Source organism: Somniosus microcephalus, chromosome 11, assembly GCF_052327205.1.
Source record: "Somniosus microcephalus isolate GS21.2 chromosome 11, FLI_Smic_1.0, whole genome shotgun sequence".
NCBI lineage: Eukaryota > Metazoa > Chordata > Chondrichthyes > Squaliformes > Somniosidae > Somniosus > Somniosus microcephalus.
In genome coordinates this window covers 223,687,742-223,709,365 of record NC_140997.1, presented here as the reverse complement: position 1 = coordinate 223,709,365, position 21,624 = coordinate 223,687,742, and the positions used below count along the sequence as shown (strand labels likewise).

General features: G+C 49.7%; 1 protein-coding gene across 3 annotated transcripts in view; it reads right to left on the bottom strand.

The window, feature by feature from the left end:
- sema3b (sema domain, immunoglobulin domain (Ig), short basic domain, secreted, (semaphorin) 3B) overlaps positions 1-21,624 on the bottom strand; it is a 435,650-nt gene that overhangs the window by 21,430 nt on the left and 392,596 nt on the right. For all 3 annotated transcript variants that reach the window (XM_086002040.1, XM_086002039.1, XM_086002041.1), the window contains 7 exons: positions 19,365-19,479; positions 16,007-16,076; positions 14,015-14,159; positions 10,576-10,795; positions 10,367-10,458; positions 7,898-7,939; positions 3,040-3,197 (listed from right to left, as the gene is read on the bottom strand). In XM_086002040.1, the coding sequence (XP_085858166.1) occupies positions 3,040-3,197; positions 7,898-7,939; positions 10,367-10,458; positions 10,576-10,795; positions 14,015-14,159; positions 16,007-16,076; positions 19,365-19,479 (842 nt within the window). The remainder of the gene's footprint in view (positions 1-3,039; positions 3,198-7,897; positions 7,940-10,366; positions 10,459-10,575; positions 10,796-14,014; positions 14,160-16,006; positions 16,077-19,364; positions 19,480-21,624) is intronic.

Here is a 21,624-nt window from a genome sequence, read left to right as displayed (position 1 = left end):
CCAGATTCGAACCCCAGTCCCTGGTGCTGTGAGGCAACAGTGCTAACCACTATGCCATCGGACCGGTCCAGGATATCAAACAATTGGGGAAATGAGGGCGTTAGTTGGAAACTCAGTATTGACTGACGGAACTGCGCCATTTCTTTGTCACACTGTAGGTCTAAGGACACGGGCCTCGATATTAACGGGGTGGCCGGCAGGGTGTGGGGGAGGCTGAAAACGGCCGAAGAACCTGGCAAGACCGAGGACACGGAGGTCCTGCCGATCGTGATGGCGGGGCCTCATTTGCATCCTGTAGCTCCGCCTCCCACCCGGCAGCCAGCCAGATGGACAGCCTGGCCGGCGGGCGGACAGGAGGGGACGCTAGCGGCAGGAGGTCATAGCCTTGGGGATACTCCCCGGCAATCGGGGTGGGGGGCGGATGTCAGCACTGGTGAGGTCATAAGAACATAAGAACATAAGACGTAGGAGCAGGAGTCGGCCATTCGGCCCCTCGAGCCTGCTCCGCCATTCAATAAGATCATGGCTGATCTGATCTTGGCCTCAACTCCACTTCCCTGCCCGCTCCCCATAACCCTCGACTCCCTTACCTTTCAAAAATCTGTCTATCTCCACCTTAAATATATTCAATGACCCAGCCTCCACAGCTCTCTGGGGAAGAGAATTCCAAAGATTCACCACCCTCAGAGAAGAAATTCCTCCTCATTTCCGATTTAAATGGGTGCCCCCTTATTCTGAAACTATGCCCCCTAGTTCTAGATTGCCCCACGAGGGAAAACATCCTCTCTGCATCCACACTGTCAAGCCCCTTCAGGATCTTATATGTTTCAATAAGATCCCCTCTCATTCTTCTAAACTCCAATGAGTATAGGCCCAACCTGCTCAACCTTTCTTCATAAGGTAACCCTTTCACCTCCAGAATCAACCTCGTGAACCTTCTCTGAACTGGTCCATAAGGAGTGCTGAAGGAACCACTTACCTTGGGGAGCCCATTGCCAACGGCAGGACACTCGGGCACCCCAATATCCGCCGCCGTAAAAATGGCGGTGTGCGTGCCCTATTGGGGTCAAGTTATGCGAATGTCACTTTATAACCCCCTGAGCCATCCATCATGGTGGGGAGGGGTTTAATATCGAGGCCATTGCCTCCTTCCAGAGACACCTGCTACAGCCGGTGCTTTGCAAAGCACCCAGGAGAAATGGTTCTGAGTGTTAATAAATCTCTGCTGATCAATAGTACCACCTTCAAAGAATAACCACCCTGGGATGGGACACAATGGGATGTGGTTTTATAAATACAAAAAAACACATCTTGGATTCTGTTAACATGAAAGGGAATTATATATAGTTGCTTGAAAAAGAGGAATATTTAAAGGCATGGGGAGCAAGCAGGAGAGTGCGATTAGACTGGGAGGCTCGTGCGAAAGAAAACACTGGCCAAATTGTAGAGAGTGTTGTCTTGGGGCCCAGCAACTGAAACAGCCAGACTCATTTCAACCAAGAGCCTTGCATCTAGCGGAGTGGGACTTTCATTCCATCAGTCTGCTTTTTGGTTGAAACCCAGGCCTCTGATGTTAAAGTAGGGGACTGAGAGAGCTTTATAAGATACTAAACTGTGTAGAAAAAGTAAATCTGGAACATTGCTTCAAGCAAAGTCGTGATATTAGGACAAGACAGGTTCATACTGGCAAGAGCCCAAATTTAGAACCAATGTCAGAAAACTCTTCACTCCAAGAGACGGAGGACAAACTCAACCATCCAGAGAGATCCAACAGTTTGAATATTCCTGTTCTGCCTCAGACTTTGGCCAGGGAGAGGGATGGAGTCGGTATTGGATGAGCAGAAATTTCTTCCAATTAAATATTGGTCCGCGCCACCAACTCTAGCTCTAGCCACCGACTCCATCCCTCTCCCTGGCCATTGTCTGAGGCGGAACAGGAATATTTGACCCTGAGCCGAGCTTCCTCTCCATCACCAAGACCGCCGACTCCTATCTCCGTAACATCGTCCGACTCCGCCCCTCCCTCACCTTAGCTGCTGAAACCCTCATCCAGGCCTTTGTTACCTCCCGACTCGACTATTCCAATGCTCTCCGGGTTGATCTCCCACTTTGCACCCTCTGTAAACTTGAACTCATCCAAAACCCCTGCTGCCCGTGTCCTAACTCGCAATAAGTCCCGTTCACCCATCACCCCTGCTCACACTGACCTACTACATTGGCTCCCAGTCCAGAAACGCCTCGATTTTAAAATTCTCATCCTTCTTTTCATAACCCTCCATGGCCTCGCCCCTCCCTATCGCTGTAACCTCTTCCAGCCCTACAGTCCCCCACCCCGGATCACAATGCCTGATTGGTTCTGAAATAATTCCAAGGTTTTTGACTCCGCTACCCAGCCCAGAAGGACGGTACCCCTGGAATCATTTAAGATAAAGTTGGATGCTGAAATAAAAAGAAAGACTTTCATTTATTTAGCAACTTTCAAGACCTCAGGACATCCCAAAGCTCTTTACAGTCAACAAAATATTTTTTGAAGTGTAGTCACTGTTGTAATGTAGGAAACGCGGCAGCAATTTGCGCACAGCAAGCTCCCACCAACAGCAATGTGATAACGACCAGATAATCTGTTTTAGTGATGTTGGGTTGAGGGATAAATATTGCCCATCACCGGGGATAACTCCCCTGCTCTTGTTTGAAATAGTGCCGTGGGATCTTTTACATCCACCTGAGAGGGCAGACGTCTCATCTTGGTTTAACATCTCATCCGAAAGACGGCACCTCCGACAGTGCAGCGCTCCCTCAGCGCAGCACTGGAGTGTCAGCCTAGATTTTTGTGCTCAAGTCCCTGGAGTGGGTCTTAGAACCCACAACCTTCTGACTCCGAGGTGAGGGTGCTACCCACTGAGCCATGGCTCTCAATAGGGGCACTGGCGTGTCTTTCTGGATGGATGGACTAGGGTAGGGAAAATTGACCTCCCTCATTAGTGTCTTGTGATAGTGTCATGGCCCACTATGGCAACAGCCTCCCCTCTATCCATTTACCTTTTGGTGTTTGCCAGGTATCTGGTGCAGGTGTTTCCATCCCAGGCGCAGTACGGATCGCGCGCCAAGCAACACTCAGCACACGCCTTCCCGTAGATGCTACAGCGCTGTAAAGGCAGCTGGGATATTGCAGTGTCCGAGCCAATATACAGCTGTTGCTGTAACAAAAACAAAACAGGCAGACATCTGTAAAGATTAGGGACGGGAAGGATTTATCCGCGGTTACAAATATCAACACGATTCAGATAATTTCATAACATTTTTGTGAAGAAATACCAGCAGAAATAACAATCAGCTTTTCGCCGCACTAATTTCACAGTCAAACTAACATCAGCTGCCATTGATTTTCTTGTCCCACAGAAATACTAAGTTCCTGGGAAAATATGTCAAGATTTTATGCAGACTGTGAATAACTGCCACGGGTGCCTAAAATTGTGCAGACACGCTTTCATTGGCTGTGGTAGATTCTTCAGCCCGCAGCCAATTTTTCTTCTCTCTTCCTCTGGGGTTACTGACCCTTGCTCGTTCTCCACGAATGCTGGATGACCTCTGGCACCGCGCTCGATTGGGCCGTTCGGTTAGCGTGACCTTTGACAGCGAGTGTCAACAGGCTGTCCCTGCCTCGACCCCACACACACACACACACACGCGCGCTTCCCATCAAGGGGTCAATGGATGGCAAACAGGGAGCAGAAAAAACACTGGTGGATTTTTTTTGTATTGTCCACTGAAGGCGTTAAAGCCGAGTGTTGGGCCCCAACAGTTGAGATCAACCAACTGCACTGATCAAGGACCGAATCTGCGTCCAACCTAATTTTCCAGTGCATTCACCCATCAAAGCTATGGGGCATGCTCGATTGGCATTGTGGTCAAAACCAGAATTTACTCTAACTGTTCTGTGAATTTCTGGTCTCTCAACGATGAAGATTTCTCTTCCCAACTTGCCCATGGTACCGCAATGCACAGTAAAAAGCACTGTGGGAGCACCTTCACCACGTGGACTGCAGCGGTTCAAGGCGGCGGGCTCACCACCACCTTCTCAAGGGCAATTAGTGATGGACAATAAATGCCGGCCTTGCCAGCGATGCCCACATCCCATAAACGAATTTTAAAAACTGTACTTGGCTTCACAACATTGTGGCCAACGCTCACCATCCAACATACAGCATGAAGATTCCATTCCTATCTGTTTTTTAATTTATTTGTTCACTGGATGTGGGCGTCGCTGGCAAGGCCAGCATTTATTGCCCGTCCCTAATTGCCCTTGAGAAGGTGGTGGTGAGCCGCCTTCTGTCCGTGTGGTGAAGGTACTCCCACAGTGACTTTGTCGTAGCGGTTTGGTACAACTGAGAGGCTTGCCCGGCCATTTCAGAGGGCAGTTAAGAGTCAACCACATTGCTGTGGGTCTAGAGTCACATATAGGCCAGACCGGGTAAGGACGGCAGATTTCCTTCCTTAAAGGGCATTAGTGAACCAGTTGTTTTTTTACAACAATCCGATAGTTTCATGGTCACCATTACTGATACTACGTAGCTTTTTAATTCCAGATTTATTTAATTGAATTTAAATTCCCCAGCTGACGTGGTGGGATTTGAACACGTGTCTCTGGATCATTCGTCCAGGTCTCTGGATTACTAGTCCAGTAACATAACCACTATGCTACCAGTTGTAGCCAGAGAATCACCTGCAATGGCTTTTCTTCCCGCTCCCACACCGCTACCTCTGGAGTCCCCCAAGGACCTATTCTTGGCCCCATTCTAGTTCTCATCTACATGATGCCCCTCGGCGACATCATCCGAAAACACGATGCCAGGTTTCACATGTACGGGGACGATGCCCAGCTCTCTCACCACCATCTCTCTCGACCCCTCCACTGCCTCTGATTTGTCACGTTGCTCGTCTGACATCCAGTATTGGATGAGCAGAAATTTCCTCCAATTAAATATTGGGAAGACCAAAGCCTTTGCTCCCTGCCACCAACTCTGGCCCTAGCCACTGACTCCATCCCTCTCCCTAGCCATTGTCTGAGGCAGAACAGGAATATTCACATCCCTGGCATCCTGTTTGACCCTGAGCCGAGCTTCCTCTCCATCACGGTGGCATAGTGGTTAGCACTGTTGTCTCACAGCACCAGAGACCCGGGTTCGAATCCGGCCTCAGGCAACTGTCTGTGTGGAGTTTGCACATTCTCCCCGTGTTTGCGTGGGTTTTCTCCGGGTGCTCCGGTTTCCTCCCACAGTCCAAAGATGTGCGGGTTAGGTTGATTGGCTATGATAAATTGACCCTTAGTGTTAGGGGGATTAAATACGTGGGGTTACGGGGATCGGGTGGGATATGTGTCGGTGCAGGCTCGATGGGCCGGAATGGCCTCTATCTGCACTGTGGGGTTTCTGTGATTCTGTGAAGCCTCCGAGATCTCTGCACGCCTCCAATTCTGGTCTTTTGCACATCCCCGATTTTCATCTCTCCACCATTGGCGGCCGTGCCTCCTGTTCCCTAGGCCCTAAGTTCTGGAATTCTCCGCCTTTAAGACATTCCTGAAAACCTCTCTCTTTGACCAAGCTTTTGGTCACCTGCCCTAATATCTCCTTAGCTAGCTCGGTGTCAAATTGTGAAGAGCCTTGGGATGTTTTACTATGTTAAAGGCACTGTTATTATCCCAACTCGCCTGACAGCCTTTGCCAGTTTACTGTGAGGGAAGATTTGCTCTGCTCGCTATGAGTTAGCAACATTGTAAGCACAGCAGGAGCACTTCCTGTGGTTGATTTTTCTCGGGAAATTGCAAACATGCTCCGCCAGAGATCACAGTCAAAAGAAGTCGTCTCGCTTTGCTTACGATATCACGAGCACACAAACAACCAGGGAAATTCACCGCCCCTGCACGCACCGCCCCGCCCCCCACATCCTCAAGCGAAGCGCTCATTCAACATTTGTCTTCTCATCTACCAGGGGGTCTCACCAGAGCTTTGTACAGCTGCAATATCACTTCCACCCCTTTGTGTTCCAGCCCTCCTGAGATACAGGCTGACATTCCATCAGCTTTTTAAATTGTATTTTGTACCTGTCCAAGTACCTCACAATAACACAACCTGGCATGGAGTTACCTACAAGATCATTCGTCACGTTATAGCGCATAAACCTGGGCAATTGCCCTGATATAAACTCCCCAGTTTTTAGTCATCACAAATGCCCATTCATACACCTTAACAGCTGTACTTGAAGTGTCCAACAGAGGGGGCTATTACATTAGCAAATAACACAGGAGTACGGTAGCACAGAGGTCATGTTACTGGACTAGTAACCCAGAGGCCTCGACGAATGATCGTGAGTTCAAATCCCACCACGGCAGCCGGGGAATTTAAATTCAGTTAATTAAATAAATCCGGAATAAAAAGCTAGTGTCAGTAATGAAACTATCGGATTATCGTAAAAACCCATCTGGTTCCTTTTTTGATTCTATACACAACTACGGACCAAGTGCTGGAAAGTGGGATGAGGGTGGATAGCTCTTTGTCGGCCGGCACGGACCAGATGGGCCGAATGGCCTCCTCCTGTGCTGTAGATTTCTATGATTCTGTGAAATCCCTAATCGCTGTTTTGTCTCCCAATAATATTTATATCTTTAAATGATACAAATTGGCAGAATTTCCATACTTTGTGCCACTTTACCTACTTAACAGAAACCCAGTCTGTTTGAATTCCATTACATTCAAAAAAATGTTTAAATACACAACAACAACAACTTGCATTTATATAGCGCCTTTAACATAGTAAAACGTCCCAAGGCGCTTCACAGGAGTGTTACAAATCGGAACAACAATTTGAATACTGACATATTCCCTCGACACTTTACCGCCACCCCCCCGCCACTTTTAACTCTATAAAGCCCAAGTCCATCCAAGACCTGAATATTGCTTCCATATATAGGGAGGCTCTCTCACAATCCGGGACAGGGTACGAGGAAAATCCGCGGAAACTCCGTGTGAAGCTAAATATCTTGACCGAGGGCCTTTGACTCCCAAGCCTCTGCCAAAGCAGCCCTTTAGCTGCTAAGGAAGTGCACAAAAGCAGTGCGAGCTAGTTCCGTTTCTAATCTCTAGGGTAACTGTGTCTGCCAGGAAAATCTCGGCACAGACCCCAGCAATAGGGGCTCATGCCAAAGGGGACAGAGGGCCAAAGAGAGCCTGCGCGCAGGGAGGGGTGTCAGGTGCCCTTGGAAACGAGTTACAGGGGGGCTCCATGGCCTCCGTTGTAAGGAGGCCGCTTTTCAGAATTATAAAAACAAACCTCACTGCCAAACCTTCAGGGGGGTCGCAGCCACAATCCAAGTCTAAAAATCCTAGGCTGGCTCCACCGCTGGTAGTGAGGGAAGAGGTACACCCGGTGTGACATGGGGCACCTTCGCCAAGGCCATCTGAAGGCCTGGGGTGTGGGAAACCCCGGCTTTGGGAGCACCCGCCCCCCTTCCCATCCCACAGCCTCGCACCCCCCTACCCCCTGCCCCCCTTACAACTATAGCCTTGTTCAGGCTGGGTGGTGTCTTTCCCCTCACGAGACATCCAGGTCCTTCGGTACAAGGCTGGGACCTGGTGCATCCTGGTTCTGGCTTAGATCCCGCCAGTCTCCTGCCAAGGTTACAACAGATGCAGACAGTGGGTATCTGGAGCCCAGAAGTTTTGCACAGCCACAATGATGGCCCCTAAAGCCCCCTCTCCTTTTCAGGCCCCTCAGAACAACCAACTGGCCCCCTGATTTCACCCTGCGGCACTGGCCAATCGGCTATTGAGGGAAACATTTAATGACAACCTTTGAGAATCCAGATTCTCGAGATAAATCTTCAGTAAGGTGCTGTACTTACCCTTTTTGATGAGAGCTGCATGCTAGTTATAGGCGCAGAGTCCTGAAACAGAAGAGATTGGTTAAGTCAGCGTAAGACCAGCAACAGTATGGTAGGGTGCTCCTTAAAAACCACTTCGAATGTAGCCCCACCTAGCCTTTGGTTTCAGGACTCCCAGCACACTCCGGGGCATTCTAAGGCATTCATGGACTCAGAGGCAGTCTGTACTTGAATACTTAACATAGCTTAAAGTTTCATACCCAATTATCTGTGCTTTTCCTCCCGAGGTCAATTCTAACTGCTCAAAAAATGTTCTGGTGTCGGAAGTTGCATTGGAAGTTGGGTCGTGTGTGTGATGTCGGGTCGTGTGTGCGATGTCGGGTCGTGTGTGCGATGTCGGGTCGTGTGTGTGATGTCGGGTCGTGTGTGTGATGTCGGGTCGTGTGTGTGAAGTCGGGTCGTGTGTGTGAAGTCGGGTCGTGTGTGTGATGTCGGGTCGTGTGTGTGATGTCGGGTCGTGTGTGTGAAGTCGGGTCGTGTGTGTGATGTTGGGTCGTGTGTGTGATGTCGGGTCGTGTGTGTGATGTCGGGTCGTGTGTGTGAAGTCGGGTCGTGTGTGTGAAGTCGGGTCGTGTGTGTGATGTTGGGTCGTGTGTGTGATGTCGGGTCGTGTGTGTGATGTTGGGTCGTGTGTGTGATGTCGGGTCGTGTGTGTGATGTCGGGTCGTGTGTGTGATGTCGGGTCGTGTGTGTGATGTCGGGTCGTGTGTGTGATGTCGGGTCGTGTGTGTGAAGTCGGGTCGTGTGTGTGAAGTCGGGTCGTGTGTGTGATGTCGGGTCGTGTGTGTGATGTCGGGTCGTGTGTGTGAAGTCGGGTCGTGTGTGTGATGTCGGGTCGTGTGTGTGAAGTCGGGTCGTGTGTGTGATGTCGGGTCGTGTGTGTGAAGTCGGGTCGTGTGTGTGAAGTCGGGTCGTGTGTGTGATGTCGGGTCGTGTGTGTGATGTCGGGTCGTGTGTGTGATGTCGGGTCGTGTGTGTGAAGTCGGGTCGTGTGTGTGAAGTCGGGTCGTGTGTGTGAAGTCGGGTCGTGTGTGTGAAGTCGGGTCGTGTGTGTGATGTCGGGTCGTGTGTGTGAAGTCGGGTCGTGTGTGTGAAGTCGGGTCGTGTGTGTGAAGTCGGGTCGTGTGTGTGAAGTCGGGTCGTGTGTGTGAAGTCGGGTCGTGTGTGTGAAGTCGGGTCGTGTGTGTGAAGTCGGGTCGTGTGTGTGAAGTCGGGTCGTGTGTGTGATGTCGGGTCGTGTGTGTGATGTCGGGTCGTGTGTGTGAAGTCGGGTCGTGTGTGTGAAGTCGGGTCGTGTGTGTGAAGTCGGGTCGTGTGTGTGAAGTCGGGTCGTGTGTGTGATGTCGGGTCGTGTGTGTGAAGTCGGGTCGTGTGTGTGAAGTCGGGTCGTGTGTGTGAAGTCGGGTCGTGTGTGTGAAGTCGGGTCGTGTGTGTGATGTTGGGTCGTGTGTGTGAAGTCGGGTCGTGTGTGTGAAGTCGGGTCGTGTGTGTGAAGTCGGGTCGCGTGTGTGAAGTCGGGTCATGTGTGTGATGTTGGGTCGTGTGTGTGAAGTTGGGTCGTGTGTGTGAAGTTGTGTCACGTACACACAGTGCTAGCATTGTATATGTCAAGTATATTATTACTGTACTGGGGCTTTAAGAATGATCAGGGAATGTTACAATTGATCTATAGTTGTTTCATAAGTAATCTACGAGCACAAGTACAGAACCAGAGAGAACATGTTCATACCAGTTGTACAGTGATCCAATCTTTACCACCTGCAGCATGTGTGTACTTGTGTTAAAGTGTCTCTAAAAACACAGACACACGTTACACCAACTTTCCAAATCCCAGTTCACGGATTCATTCCAGATCACCATTCCTTCCATCCACAGCTATCCAAAATGGGACATCCATGCATATGTTCAAGGTATGTTTGAGCGCATGCTTATTTCATGGGACTTTCGTAACATGGAGAGACTAGAGAAGCTGGAATTGTTCTCCTTAGAGCAGAGAAAGTTAAGGGGAGATTTAATAGAGGTGTTCAAAATCATGAATGGTTTTGATAGAGTAAATAAGGAGAAACTGTTTCCACCGACAGGAGGGGCAGTAACCAGAGGACTCAGATTTAAAGCAAAAGAACCAGCGGGGAGATGAAGAGAATTTTTTTACGCAGCGAGTTGTTGTGATCTGGAATGCGCTGCCTGAAAGGGCGGTGGAAGCAGATTCAATAGTAACTTTCAAAAAGGAATTAGATAAATAATTGAAGGGAAAACATTTTCAGGGCTATGGAGAAAGAGCAGGGGGGAGTGGGACTAATTGGAGAGCTCGTTCAAAGAGCCGGCACAGGCATGATGGGCCGAATGGCCTCCTTCTGTGCTGTATCGTCCTAAGATTCTATGTGAAGATCCAGGAACAAAAAGGTTTGTTTTCATTGTTTTGAATCTTACCTTGAAGACTTGCAGTTCTTCGAGAAGAAGCTCTTCCATGTTCTGCCAGCTTTCCTTTGGCACCGAGATCACTTTCAAAACTGTCCCAATATCTAAGAATTCAAATGGAGAGTAAAGATTGGAGGACTGCAGCAGCTTGACTGTATTCAGCGCAAACCGGAGAAAGATCGTTCAGAGGCACCTCGCAGACAGTTAACAAAAAAACATACCTGTCCCGATAAACATGACGTCGTACTGCCCGTCGCCTGCATCCACTCTGTCCACCACTATCTGAGTGAAGCTGTAGTCAACATTGGTCTTCACCAGGACTGGCCGCTGGTTGATGGGGTTGATGGGATTGTACATCAGAGGATGGTTACGGGCAAACAACACAACATCGTCAGGAAACTCCTTGGTTGACTGAAAGCCCCCGAAGGTTTTGCTTGGACACTGGAGAGGATAAAAAACAAAGAGAGTCGACTGTCAGAACCTTGGGTAGCTCAACCTTCAGGTACACTAGTGTGATAGCACAAGAGAAACCAAAAGAAAGACTTGTATTTATAGAGTGCCTCTCACGGCCACCGGACGTCCCAAAGCACTTTACAGCCAATGAAGTACTTTTTGAAGTGTAGTCACTGTTGTAATGTAGGAAACGCGGCAGCCATTTTGCGCACAGCAAGCTCCCACAAACAGCAATGTGGTAATGACCAGATAATGCTTTTCTTTAGTGATGTTGATTAAGGGATAAATATTGGCCAGGACACCGGGGATAACTCCCCTGCTCCTCTTCGAAATAGTGCTGTGGGATCTTTTATGCCCACCTGAGAGAGCAGACGGGGCCTCGGTTTAACGTCTCATCCGAAAGACGGCACCTCCAACACTGCAGCACTCCCTCAGCACTACACTGGAGCGTCAGCCTAGATTTTTGTGCTCTAGTCTCTGGAGTGGGACTTGAACCCACAACCTTCTGGCTCAGAGGCGAGAGTGCTGCCCACTGAGTCTCAGCTGAAATTTGCAAACCATCAATCTGGGGCACTAGTGAGACCACACCTGGAGTACTGCGTACAGTTTTGGTCTCCTTATTTAAGGAGGGATATACTTACATTGGAGGCAGTTTAGAGAAGGTTCACTGGGTTGATTCCTGAGATGAAGGGGTTGTTTTACTGGACGTGGGCCCCAGAGCGCACGCTGTCAACAAGAGCTCAGAACTCATACCCTGCAGCGGACAAGATTTTAACCCAGCCACAGAAGGTGACCTCGTCCCTCAACTCCCCCTCAGAACAGGAAAAAAAAAAGGTGATAGAGGGAGCAAGAAAAGCAACATGACAGGACGGCAGGGTCAAGGCAAAGTTCACGGCACAGCCAAGGTCGATTCGACCTATGACCTACTCGGGGAACGTGGGCCACCTGACTGCAGGGGGAGTTGAGGGACGAGGTCACCTTCTGTGGCTGGATTAAAATCTTGTAGGCTGACCACTGAAGAAAGAAGCAAGCGAGAGGATCACCTTAACTGGGGAATCTAAACCGCCTCTCAATCTCAAATGTTATCCAGACTCTCTGGGGGGGAAAATTCATTAGCGACCATTTTGGGTTGCTAACATCGCCTGGGCGCTAAATTTAGCGCATGGTGGAAAAAGGGCCCAGCGATCACTAAATTTAGTTTTAGCGCCCCAAGAGTGAGGTGGAGCGCTAATTCAAGCACTCCACCTCCTTCTTAAAGCGCGAACCCCGAATATCGGTATGGAATGCGCTGCCTGATTGGGCGGTGGATACTGATTCAATAGTAGTTTTCAAAAGGGAATTGGATAAATACTTGAAGGAGAAAAAATTGCAGGGATATGGGGAAAGAGCCGGGGAGTGGGACTAACTGGATTGCTCCTCGAAAGAGCTGGCACAGACTCAATGGGCCGAATGGCCTCCTTCTGTGCTGCACTGTTCTGTGATTCTAGGATGAGGAAGGGAAGACCGAGGGAGGGAAGGAGTTACACAGTTTTGAGCTCCATGGGAAGAGGGAGTTAATGTGGGAGACCTTGTGATGAGTCTTGAATTCATCAGAGTGATGGGTGAACGTGTGGCAAAGTGGTACCAGGAGCTTAGGAGGAACAAGAGAGAAGAGTTCACATTTACTGGTGTTTCTCAATCCTCCCTTATTCCTGTGTTTGCCTATTTTGTCACATTAGCAAACTATGGTCTGTGAATGGAACAATAAGGAAACCCCTCGATTCAATACGGTATTGCAAAGCAAACCTTGTACACACTGCCTGCTTCTCACCAACAGTATGAAAAGACAAGCACAAGGAAGGTTTGAGAGAGATTAATAAGTGCACAAGACTTACAAATTCTGTGAAGCGTCTTGGAACGTTTTACTACGTTAAAGCCGCTATATAAATACAAGTTGTTGTTGTTATGTTTAGTAATCGTCAGAAATGCTTGTTCAATGGCACAAAATCCTTCTAACGTTTAGGAGTAGAAGACAGGTCCCTTTTAATCTCAACCTCTGGGTTTGCCATTTCTGATACCAGCACTCCCCATTTTCCACACCAGCCATCTTTATCCATCGGTGTGAGATTGATCAGTGGGGAGGTTTGCTTTTTGTAGACCCCAAAACCCAATGGGATCGATGCCGAGGCAAAGGGGAAACATCCGAGCCCCGGAATCAGTGCAGAGATGGAGCGTGCAGCTGGTCCCGGGTGTCTGAGTTACAAGGAGAAGTTCCTCTCCACAAAGGAAAGTACGAAACTTAGCTGCTAGGGCCTCTACATCTTCCCGGCGGGTCCCGACTCTCCTCAGCCTGGCGGGAAAGCCCCAGCGGGCCTGCCTGCTCAGACCCGAGTTAAACTCGCGGCCGGGTCCCCGATGACATCATGGGATCCCGACCTGCATATTTAAAGAAGGACCCCGGCCGACTTAGCCGGCCGTCCAGAAGCCTGCGTCAAAATCACGGTCAGCGGGATCCAGGCGGCTCGAGAGCGGGTGAGTAAGTTTATAACTGCCCGCCAGCCTATGTTTCCGCCGGGTGGGTAGGGGTCAAAATCGCCTCCGGGGCATCAGTTTAACGTCTCATTTAAAAGTCAGCACTGCTAACAATGAAACGCTGCACTTGAAGTGCCGGGCTCGATTGGGTATTCAGGCCTTGGAACTGGGCTTTAAACCCGCCTCCTTCTGACTCACGAGGCAAGAGAGTGTTACTAACTGAGTCAAGGTGACATCTGACGCTTTACTTCTTGAAAACATTATTTGTGTAACCTGAAAGATAATCGGCAAAAGAACCAGGAGGGGAGAGGCGGAGAATTTTTTTTTTTTTTACGCAGTGAGTTATGATGATCTGGAATGCACAGCCTGAAAGGGCGATGGAAGCAGATTCAATAGTAACTTTCAAAAGGGAATTGGAAAATGAAACATTTACAGGACAATGATGAAAGAACAGGTGGGTAGTTGGACTAATTGGACTGCACTTTCAAAGAAACGGCACAGGCATGATGGGCCGAATGGCCTCCTACTGGGCTGTGTGATTCTTTGAAAGATCGTATCTAAAAGACTGCACAAAATTAATTCTTTACAGCTTTGGGACAGTATATCAATGTCTGTTGGGTACAGTTTCATTCTGAAATCCATGACAGCCATCACAATTGGTTCGTTGTCTTACTGTTACATTCCACTGGTCCCTACCATTCCTGGTCGAGGATACGGCACTTTCCCCTGGTACGGTACCCACTGATAGTTCGGCCCCTCCTTGTGCGCGAAGGGTCCCAGGAAAGCTCTGCGAATGTCATTCATGCTGTACAAGCACACAGCTGAGCCTTTGAACACATTACTGAAACAAATGGCATAAAGTATAAAACGGTTAGTAACAGGTGGGACACATGAGCGGAGTTAAAACCGTGTCACATTCTTAAAAAAAATGTCTGCTCTGTCACATTTCATCTGTGGGGGGGCAACTTAACGTTTCTTCCCAGGGAATGCTCAGCAGCCCCACTGCCCCCCACTGGATCTCCGGCCACTTTGGCAGGGGAGGGGGTTGGGAGGCTCTTCTTCTTAGGTAGAACGGCCAGTTCTTAAAGGGGAGGGTCGATCTTGCTCTCCATCCACACCCTGCTCATTGCAGCCTTGAATCTCGGCCTGGAGAGACCTGTACATCAATTCTGCTGGAAAGAACAATGGAGAGGCCCAGGGAAAGAGCTCAGAGTACAGCCCCCCATAGTCTCTTCTAAATCAATGCAAGGAAGGTCAAATCAAAATGAATCCGGAAAATGATGCTCAGTACCCAAAACTCCTGAAGTTGTTGTTGGGAGGCACCCCAGATGCAGCCCCCAGCCCACCGAGGGCAGGTAAACCATTGGACCTCCCCCCTGACCCCGTGGGCGCTGGTTGGTTCAGTGGCAGAGGTCAGCTGGTCTCGGCACTTACACCGGGAGCTGCCGCCCCACTGGATTTTCGGGGCCTGCGTCTTTAACTTCGAAGACTGTGAGCTCGAAATTCCTCCACTTGCTAGTTATCCTGCAGCACAGGTCATGACCCCATTGCGATGGGCTACATGTCACAGTCATCAGAGGAACCGGACTAGACTCTCGGATTTTGTTGGGGCCGTATAATTTGATAAAGAAGGGAGTGGAGCCTTACCGATGGCAGTACACACCAGGTACTCACTCCCACGTGGTACTAGTGACTCAGGCACGTTTCCCTGGCGATTCCTGTGCATGTCATAGAGTCATAGGGGGGAGAAATTCGGTATCGCCCTGTTTGTGGCGCAATTATCGAAGGGATTAGTGCCAATTAACTGCCTGTTAACAGGCAGTTTTTAACCTAATCCCTATTTTTAATGCTGAAGTGTGGGATTCCTGACGGCTCCAAACCACGCCAAGTTAGAGGAGGTGGGCCGTCGGGTTGAAGGACTTGGAGTGGTCGAGATGTCGGTGTTCAGGTGAGTGATGGGTGCATGAGTGCAAAGGTAAGTGTGCTTGGTGTGTCTAAAGTGTTTAAAGAAGTTTAAATGACCTTTTCTTACCTTTTCAGCCTTCCTTCCTTTAGGTCTCGGGAGTCCCTCATCTCACCGGCACAGAAAGCAGAATGGCTGCGAACTGTCAAAAGTGACAGTCTTCAGCTTTCTGTGCAGGAGAGATTTCTAACTGAGTCTGTGGAGAAGGACTCAGGTTAGAAGTAAGACTGTCAGTGTTTGACAGCTTCAAACAGCTGTGAAACGCTGATATTTCATCTGTCAAAGCCTCTTGACAGATGAAATTTCAGCCTGTGACGTCACCTGTTGCCGGGTGGCCCTTAATTAGCCTGCAGAGCCCACTGGGCGGGCTCAACAAGGTCAATCAAGTTAAAATCAAGTGGGTTGGCTAGAACTCGATGGAGGCGGGACTACAACCCCGAAAGTTGTAGTCCCGCCTCCTACCCGACTCCTGAATCAAAATCCAGCCCAAAGTCTCTGGGTTACTGGCTCCGGCGGTGTAGGGGAACAGGATTAGCTACGGTGGAGGCCCCGTCATTAACTAGGCTCAACTGTGATTAGGGTCCGGGCTTAAATGTCATGTATTTAATGAACAATCCGTCAAGTCATTGAAGATGAGTTTCCCAGCCTCACACAGAGCCTGTGGCTAGACATTTCTGCCATGTGTTGCCCTCAGGTGCCAGTCAGCCTGCACCAGATGCTCTCACCTTGAAGTACTGAAGACCGTGTAGACGAGAGGGTTCCTGCGATCTCTTGTCTGGAGGAAGAAGACATCCCCTGTTGAAAAATAAAACATACAAGCAGAGCTTTACTCACTGAACAATCATCGTTCAATAAGCTTTTTCTAGTCTGGAGCTGCTCTCACTCCATGGCCAGTCGTAAAGGGTCTAGGAGTAAGCCAGAGGATCAGGTCTCCATGACAACCCCATTCATCAGCTTCAGCATTCTTCCACCAAGTCCTGATCGCCATCCAGTGACCCCCAGCCTGTGGCCACCAGGGGGAGAAGATTTCCTCTGATTTGGAGCCAGGCCGTCCAGGAGCGGAATCAGGAAGCATTTCTTCTAACAAAGGGTAGTCGAAATTTGGAATTCTCTCCCCAAAAAGCTGTGGATTCTGGAGCAACTGGAGCTTTCAAGACTGAGATCAATAGATTTTATTTTTCCGTAAAGGTATCAAGGGATACGGAGTAAACGCGGGTAAATGGAGTTAAGGTATGGCTCAACCATGAACAGGCTCGAAGAGTTGAATTGCCCCTTGAGCCTGTTCATGGCTGAGCCATACCGTAACTCCATTTACCTGCGTTTACTCCGTACCCCTTGATAACTTTACGGGGGAAAAAAATCGATTGATTCCTATATAACAACAGAAAATGCTGGAAAAACTCAGCAGGCCAGGCAACATCCGTGGAGAGAAAATAGAGTTAACGTTTCGGGTGAACCCTTTGTCAAGACTAAAGAGGCACAGGAAATGAAATAGATTAAGAGGCCAGGCTGGGAGAGAACAAAAGAGGAGACATTAAGAGGTATTCAAAACGAGACGAGATGGTGATAGGACTAGTGGAGACAAAAGACGGCTCTAGATTAGGTGTGAAATGCGCTGGCAGAATGGGAGACAGCTGCCTTGTGGGAGAGAGGAAAAAAAAGAAAGGGGGGGGTGGGGGAAACCAAAACAAAGGTGTGGATAAAAAATATAAGTAAAAATGTAATAGGGGCCGAGGTTATGATCTGAAATTGTTGAACTCGATATTGAGTCCGGAAGGCTGTAAAGTGCCTAATCGGAAGATGAGGTGCTGTTCCTTGAGTTTACGGTGAGCTTCTGTGGAACAATGCAAGCGGCCAAGGATGGTGAGGTCCGAGTGGGAATGGGGCGGTGAATTAAAATGACAGTCGACCGGAAGCTTGGGGTCACTCTTACGGACTGAACGGAGGTGTTCCGCAAAGCGGTCACCCAATCTGCGTTTGGTCTCCCCAGTGTAGAGGAGACCACATCGTGAGCAGCGAATACAGTATACTAGATTGCAAGAAGTACAAGTAAATCACGGTTTCACCTGGAAGGGGTGTTTGGGGCCCTGGACGGTGGGAAGGGGGGAGGTATAAGGGCAGGTGTTACATCTCCTGCGCTTGCAGGGGAAGGTGCCGGGCGAAGGGGAAGGGGTGATTCCTATGTTCTCTATTTATAAATGATGAAACTTACAACTTCACTACAAATCAACAGAGCAAAACGTCCCTGCAAGTAAGGACGGGGTTGATCTTGGCTGCGGTGGCTCTCACAGTTAAGACAGCCCGGTATAATTCACGATTCAGGCTCGCAAATGAAAACATGGCTACTTGGGCAATGGCTGCTGCCGCCGCCTGTGGAGATCAATCCCAGCCTCAAGAAAGAAGAGGTTTGGGTGGGGGGGGAAAAATCAGGTGAAAAGGATCTCATGCACGATAATGTTACAGAGCAGCGTGTCAGTGCAGCCGAGAGCCCTAAGGATCTGTAGTTTGTCATTAACACGCACCCCTCCCCCCCACCCGCCCCCGCCACACTCAATAAAGACAGAAAAAGAAAAGACTTGCCTTTATATAGCGCCTTTCACGACCTCAGGACGTCCCAAAATGCTTTACAGCCAATGAAGCACATTTTGAAGTGCAGTCAATGTTGTAATGTAGGAAATGCAGCAGCCAATTTGCGCACAGCAAGCTCCCACAAAACAGCAATGTGATAATGACCAGATAATTTGCCTTTTAATGATGTTGATTGAGGGACAAATATTGGCCAGGACACCGGGGATAACTCTCCTGCTCTTCTTCAAAATGGTGCCGTGGGATCTTTTAAGTCCACCTGAGAGAGCAGACGGGGCCTCGGTTTAACGTCTCATCCGAAAGACGGCGCCTCCGACAGTGCAGCACTGGAGTTCCAGCCTAGGTTTTTTGCACTCATGTCTCTGCAGTGGGACTATGAACCCACCATCGTTCTGATTCGGGGCAAGAGCGCTGCCGACTGAGCCACGGCCGACACAAGTAAGCTCCCTATCTCAATTGAGCCAACAGTGGAAGGCGACTTCCTGCCACAGGGAGAGGGAGGGACGATCAGAGCAAGCAAACTTACAGACAAATATCGACAGACCTCCTGGTCCAGCAAGCCTCCCATTGTCCCAGGTCACTCCCACCAACCAGCTACACCATCTCCTGACAGAGGCAAAAAGTCAGAGGTTTTTTAAAAAGGTCAATTTAGTGGGGGGGGGGGGGGGGGGGGGTGGAAATCAGGGAAATTCCTCTGCGACCACCAGAGGTATTCAAACAAGGTCCAGGAGACCACAGGGACTGGGAGATGCATCACCCAATGCACTTTCCTACTCTTTGTACATGGTGTTGTCAACCACAGTTAGGAACTTGTCCAACTCCCTTTTCCACACTTGCAGTCAATGTGCACTCACTGCACGAGCCAACAACTTATTGCAGAGGGCGACAACTCTCTGAAAAGAAAAGCCTCCTGACAGCTAAATTCGTTCTACATTTATGTAAGTGATATGAAGGTCCCCTCATCCTCCCTATCCTATCTAACTTAAACAGCCTGTCCACACGAGTGAAGCTTAATCCTTTCATTACTTTGAAGACCTCAATCCCATGGGTCATTACTCAGGTGGACGTAGAAGATCCCGAGGTACTATTTCGAAGAAAAGTAGAGGAGTTCTCCCCGGAGTCCTGGGGCCAATATTTATCCCTCAATCAACTTCACTAAAAACAGATGATCTAGTCATTATCACATTGCTGTTTGTGGGAGCATGCTGTGTGCAAATTGGCTGTCGCATTTCCTACATTACAATGGCGACTACACTTCAGAAAGTACTTCATTGGCTGTAAAGCGCTTTGGGACGTCCGGTGGTCATGAAAGGTGCTGTAGAAATGGAAGTCCGTTCTTTCTGATAGACCAATTACCACAATATATGGTCCGTGGTGAGGTTTTTTTTCCTTAAGTCTCTGTAAGTAGCGTGTTTTCGTGCATTAAATGCACTGCTGCTGTTGTGTTGGGTAGATGGAGAGGAGAATACTTTAAAACTAAAGAGCAAAGCTACTTACTCAGCTCATCAAAGTGAGTGTCAATCCCTTCGCTTCCCGGGACCGAGCAGATTAACCGGGCCTTCAGGAATGTTGTCCACTTATTCACCAGGCTTCTCAGACCTCCGTGGTCATTCTGGAAATGAATGAAAAGAATTTACGATTGGCAACGGCAGCCAAAACGCCCATCCCCCAACACAAGTAGGTGACATTCACACGGATAATAGTCCTTACAGCAGCAGTGCTGTGGGAGCCTTCTTTAAAGATGTAATGGGGTAAATGGTCCTAGTCCGGTGGGAGTCTCATTCAGTCAGGAGCGGTGATTGGAGAGTCAACAACAACAACAACTTGTAATTATATAATATCTTTAACATAGTAAAACGTCCCAAAGCGCTTCACGGGAGCATTCGCAAGCAAATTTTGACACCGAGCCACATAATGAGATATTAGGACAGGTGACTAAAAGCTTGGTCAAAAGAGGTAGGTTTTAAGGAGCGTCTTAAAGAAGGAGAGAGAGGCGGAGAGGGTTAGGGAGGGAATTCCAGAGCTTAGAGCCCAGTTACCTGAAGGCACGGCCGCCAGTGGTGGTGGGATTAAAATCGAGGAATGAACAAGAGGCCAGAATTGGAGGAGCGCAGAGATCTCGGAGGGTTGTGGGGCTGGAGGAGATTACAGAGATAGGGAGGAGGCGAGGCCACGGAGGGATTTGAAAACAAGGAGGAGAATTTTAAAAGGAGGCGTTGCTGGACCGGGAGCTAATGTAGGAGAGCGAGCACAGGGGGTGATGGGTGAACGGTGCAAGATAGGATACGGGCAGCAGAATTTTGGATGGGCGCAAGTTTACAGAGGGTGCAAGGTGGCAGGCCGGCCAGGGGAGCATTGGAACAGTCGAGTCTAGAGGTAATACAGGTACGGACGAGGGTTTCAGCTGCAGATGAGCTGAGGCAAGGGGCAGAGGTGGACACATCCAATGCAGGGCGCTCTTAATTTTCCGTGTTATTAGTTACAATGGCCTGGCATATCGGGTGCCGAATACCCCAGTCAGCCCTCTCCCCACTGAGCCAGGGGTCTTGGAATGTTTATCCGTGTAGAATTCAACTGTAATGATGGATTTGAACTGTGGAGCAGAAATATCTTTTTGCAAACTGGTAGAGTCGGTAATTACTGTTACCATTAGTGGGCCAAGGCTGGAAAGAAACTATTAAAAACTGGAAAGGTTTAAAGGGGCACCATTTTCATGATACAAATAACTCAATGAACAATTATCCTAGGATAAAGCTCTATGATGGTATTTACCAGTTATTCTTTGGCCAAGAAATTCGGCTCCTTTGTACCTGCCGTTAGCGCCCCCGGGGGCGCTAACGGGGCGCAAAGGGCTTGTCGCCCAGGTGGGGGTGAGCGCCTCCCAAGAAATTCGGCAGGGCGCTACTGAGGCGCTAGCTGACTGCGCCACGTCCCTGCCGGTAGCACCTGGGCTGCTGCGCCACCGGTGATGATGTCATCGCCGTGTGCCATGTCCCATTACCGGCCTGTGGCAGAAATTCGGCTCCGTCCCGTGAGGCTGCCGTGGGCGGTGTCAGCGCCAGCCTCCGCTCGCGGGGCGCTAATTACTGGGAGGTGCGGCCACGACCCGCGCCGCCATTTTATTTTGGAGGTCGGCCCTCTGTAGCGGCCCTTGGTGTGGTCCGTGCCTGCCATCGCGCACAGCGCGGCACCATGCCGCCCTGGTGGGCTAGTGTGGGCCATCGGAGGCCCTGCAGAGCTTTCAGCGTCCCACCCCTTTAACGGAAGGGGAGAGGCAGTGAAAGGCATCAGCGCTACGCGGAGCGGCCACGTGGAGCTCCGGCGCTACCGTGCTTTGCGCCCCCAACAATGCCCCGAGAGGAAGTGGCGCGCCCAAGATAGCGTTCCGCTTCCTCGCGGGGCAGTAAGCTGAATTTAGCGGCCAGGGTGGTATTTCCGCGATAATCTCCGGCAATAATTCCGTTACCGCCCCCAAATGAGGCGTAATCGAATTTCGCCCCCTTTGAATTTGTAATTTATTTCCTCAAGGAACAGCCATCTTCTTGCCAATTCTGAGACAAGGGCAGGGAAATGTGATGTTTTATCGATTCAATTTCAACCCCGAGCTTCTTCGGCTTCTCGCTGCTTTGAGTGGAGCTGCTTTGAGTCGAATGCAGGAGCCATGACAGATCCCCAAGAACCCCGGCTCTCATTGCCCCAGGGTGGGCAAAAACACGGCAGCGCCCAATGGCAGAGCAGGAGCCACCAGGAGAGGTTT